We start from the raw sequence: 3,506 nt of genomic DNA on the forward strand, positions 1-3,506 counted from the left end.
CCACTTACAGTAAGAATACAAGTTTTTGAAGTCACACTATGATATATATATGATATATTTAAGATAGATATGTTTAAGTGTGGAACAATGCAACTAAAGCACTACTATCGCCATGGAGATGAGTGTGAAGCAGACCCTCCACTAGAACAGTTACATACATAGTGCAACAAGGTATAAATTATAGTGTGTATTTGACCAGTAATAGTAATAGTGACAGAAATAGTGATAGTATTCTGAGTATAAAAGTTTATGTGTAAAAGTAAGTTTTGACTATGTCTTTTGTAGCTTGATACACATGAGCACAAATGTGACCCTGGTAAATGTGTCTTTACACATGTTCAAGATGTTTATCGTTGTAGTACCAGTGAAAAAATACCTTTAGTTGTCTCTGATTCACGAATTAGAAATGATCCGGTTATGTTTTCTGGGAGCATGAGTAGTTCCACTGCTTTAAACCTACTGATTCCCGTGTATAGCCACCTAAGAAAAACAAGACAAACAAATGAGTAGGCGGCCAAATACACATTAAAGCCATTTCTACATGGAACAGTAATGCTCTGATGTCAAGTAAGGAAAATCCACTCTACTAGCATTTACCACTGGAGGAGTGTTGAAACATAGTGTCAGTGGAGAGTGGCTTGTTCCATGTTTCCTATGTGGGACTCATTACTATCGGGTCATAACATTATAACCTGTGACTCGCCTGTGTGTCACCTCGGCTGTGTACTTCGAGGGGATGTAGCTCTCGCACTCTGTAGTCAGTGACTTTACCATCATGAAATCACCGTCACTAGAGGAAAAACAAAATGAGACAAATTACTAAACGGCAAAGATGAAACAGAATTTTACAAGTGGAGTAAATAAATACATTTTAATGGAAAAAACATGTTGAACATGATTGTCTAGTGGAAAGTGAAGTTCATTTGTGGTGTTGTAATAGTGATAGTTATAATATACTAATAAATATACTTGCTCCTGTTATAGCCGATTAAGAAAATTAAGAAATTAAGGTAAATAAGAAGTATTATGGGTGGATTTCCATTGTTGGAGCTGTTTGTGAATCAAATTGCTACTGTCTCGGTAAATGTTTTATCAATGGGTGTCCGCGTCCTGTTATGTGCAACATTTTGAGGACTTTTTTCATTAGAAAGATACAATATCTTGTTTTACATTGTTAAATCCTTCTGGCAACGGCAGAATACATACTTTGATGTGACCGTAAGTCTATCTCCAATACGCATAGTGAGTTCTGTTTGGCCAATAGACGGGTAGTTTTGAAGAGCTACGATGATGCTCTCCTGAATGTCTGTAGAGAGAAAACAACACAGCAATATAAAAAGAATGTTGAAACACAGAATGAACTAGAATAATAATAATTGCAAATAATACCGGTGGATTCAGGCACAGAATGGTTTTCTAAAACCATGTGTGAGTGGCTCCTGGTTGGACATGTGCCCATCTTCTTTTGGCTGATGCAACTGAAAGAACATTAATATGAGAAAACGAAAAAGATCAGAAGTGTGGCATTATATCAGAATAGATCATTTAGCTAAATCTTCAGAATATGGTTGTAGAATAAGTGCAACATAGAGCTCGAGCTCAGTCGTAACCTGGCAATTAAACCCTGAACAAACAGGAAGCTCCCAAACCAGAAAACTTTCCAGCCACATCAGTGACCCTTGGTATTTATGCAATTTAGGTAAAGTTTGAAACAGATATGTATTGATTTTTTTTTTTAGCATAATTACTTACATTTACTTAATGGTATGAAAGAATTTCAGAAAAAAACAAAATAGACCACATTTGCAACTGAAAATATGAACATACCTTGATTAATTGTTTCTTAAATTGACAGTCTGTAGCTCTCTAAAGTCCAATATACTTTGCTTCCTATCCCAAATCCTATCTTTGGAGTGCCACACACATCTCGTGTCCTTGGTGGCCCTGATAGAGTGAGCTCAGGTTCCTCTGCTGTCCCGCTGAAGTCTGTTCTGTTAGTGCAGCTGTTGGTGGAAGCTGACTGAAGATGCTGCTTCCTGGCTTTTATATTTGCCCCACCGCGGCTTCCTGTAACTGCTATACATTGACATTATTCTGACACAGTCTTATCCCTCTTAATGTTTTCATCTATTGCATCTTGTCAAAGCCAGATTGTTCTTCCTCTTTAGAAATAAACAATGTTTTCCTCTTAATTGTAGGAAACAGTTCATACAAGACATTTCTTTCAGTTCTAGATTAGGGTGATATTATAAATATGCATTCTACAGCAACAGTGTTAAAACCTCTGAACTCAGTTTATCCTTCAGCTCTGAGATTCTTTACAAGAGACACAGAACTCATCACAGTGAATTACACTCTAAAGTACTGCCTTTTGTTTATTTATAAAGAACTCATTGGGATTTTAGTATTCATGGACTGAGATCTCAAAACATTTTTATTTTACCATCCCAGATATTGACTTTAACTTTGCTCCCTGACTGTGGAACAAAACACATTGAAATTAAATTATTTAATGCCTTTTAATGAATTCAATGTACTGTAAAGATTACCCACAATGCCATGAGTTTATTTCATATTATATGTGTAAGTGTGTGTTTATGTATTTGCAAATGTTTTATTGACATTTTATCGGAATACAATGAGTCTTGTTTAATTTGTATTTTGTATTTGACAGGGTATTCACGTGTGTGAACTTATCAATACAACTAACTCATGAATTAAAAAACAAATTTATAGGTGAAGAATTAAATTATATAATTAGATAATCAAATAGTTATTATGGATGCATTCTTTCAAAATGATGAATGCAAATACAAATCAAATTCAAATTTTGTTCAAATGTATAAAATTAATGTACATGTTGTGTGCATAATATCCAAACGTTATATGAAGATCTTTAATAAATCAATTATTTGAAATTATTTTCTTATTTGTACGGGACAGTGCATGTTAATGAAGATAATGAAGCATACTTGCTCAGGGACACGACAGTCTGCTCTACTGCCCCCCTGTGGCACCTGGTATTCCAACAGTCTCCCATCCGTGTACTAACCAGGCTCATCCCAGCCTAGCATCTGTTTTTGTAATCATTTAAAGTTAATTTTGGAAGAACAAAACATGAATTAAATAACCAACTAAATCTTTGATTGGAATTTTGATTGACCCCAGAAATAAGAAAATACAAATAACTCTTTTTAATTTTTAGACTTACTCACAGTGGGAAGTAAAAATAGTAGCTGCCCGTTACACAAATATGGTGTCTGAAGGGAAAAACGAAATTTTTTTGTAAGTATAACAGTGCTATCACATTCAATTTTATAGCTCATTACTTGTGTAGTTTGTTTGCACACACTAAAAATAGATTCTCTCAACTGTGACGAGGAAATAAGGCCTGTGGATGGAAACTTGCTCACCACAATCTACTTTGGTTTCACTCAGGGCAGAAAACAACAAAGTGTTCTTCAAATGTTGAAATGTTTTTTTAAAAAAAAGGTCAAAGACAATGA

General features: G+C 34.8%; 2 protein-coding genes across 2 annotated transcripts in view; one reads left to right on the plus strand and one right to left on the minus strand.

Annotated features, from left to right (window-relative positions):
• The window catches only part of sla2a (Src like adaptor 2a), a 3,363-nt gene extending 1,332 nt beyond the window's left edge, over positions 1-2,031 (minus strand). Inside the window, exons 1-5 of the mRNA XM_072452841.1 lie at positions 1,828-2,031; positions 1,390-1,478; positions 1,207-1,306; positions 704-790; positions 377-480 (exon numbers count right to left, since the gene is read on the minus strand). Of these exons, the coding sequence (XP_072308942.1) occupies positions 377-480; positions 704-790; positions 1,207-1,306; positions 1,390-1,459 (361 nt within the window). The 5' untranslated portion in view covers positions 1,460-1,478; positions 1,828-2,031. The remainder of the gene's footprint in view (positions 1-376; positions 481-703; positions 791-1,206; positions 1,307-1,389; positions 1,479-1,827) is intronic.
• mafbb (v-maf avian musculoaponeurotic fibrosarcoma oncogene homolog Bb) overlaps positions 1-3,506 on the plus strand; it is a 185,404-nt gene that overhangs the window by 140,744 nt on the left and 41,154 nt on the right. The window lies entirely within an intron of this gene.

Source organism: Eucyclogobius newberryi, unplaced genomic scaffold, assembly GCF_026437365.1.
Source record: "Eucyclogobius newberryi isolate DKJ021-1_F unplaced genomic scaffold, fEucNew1.0.hap1 SCAF_19, whole genome shotgun sequence".
Classification (NCBI taxonomy): domain Eukaryota; kingdom Metazoa; phylum Chordata; class Actinopteri; order Gobiiformes; family Gobiidae; genus Eucyclogobius; species Eucyclogobius newberryi.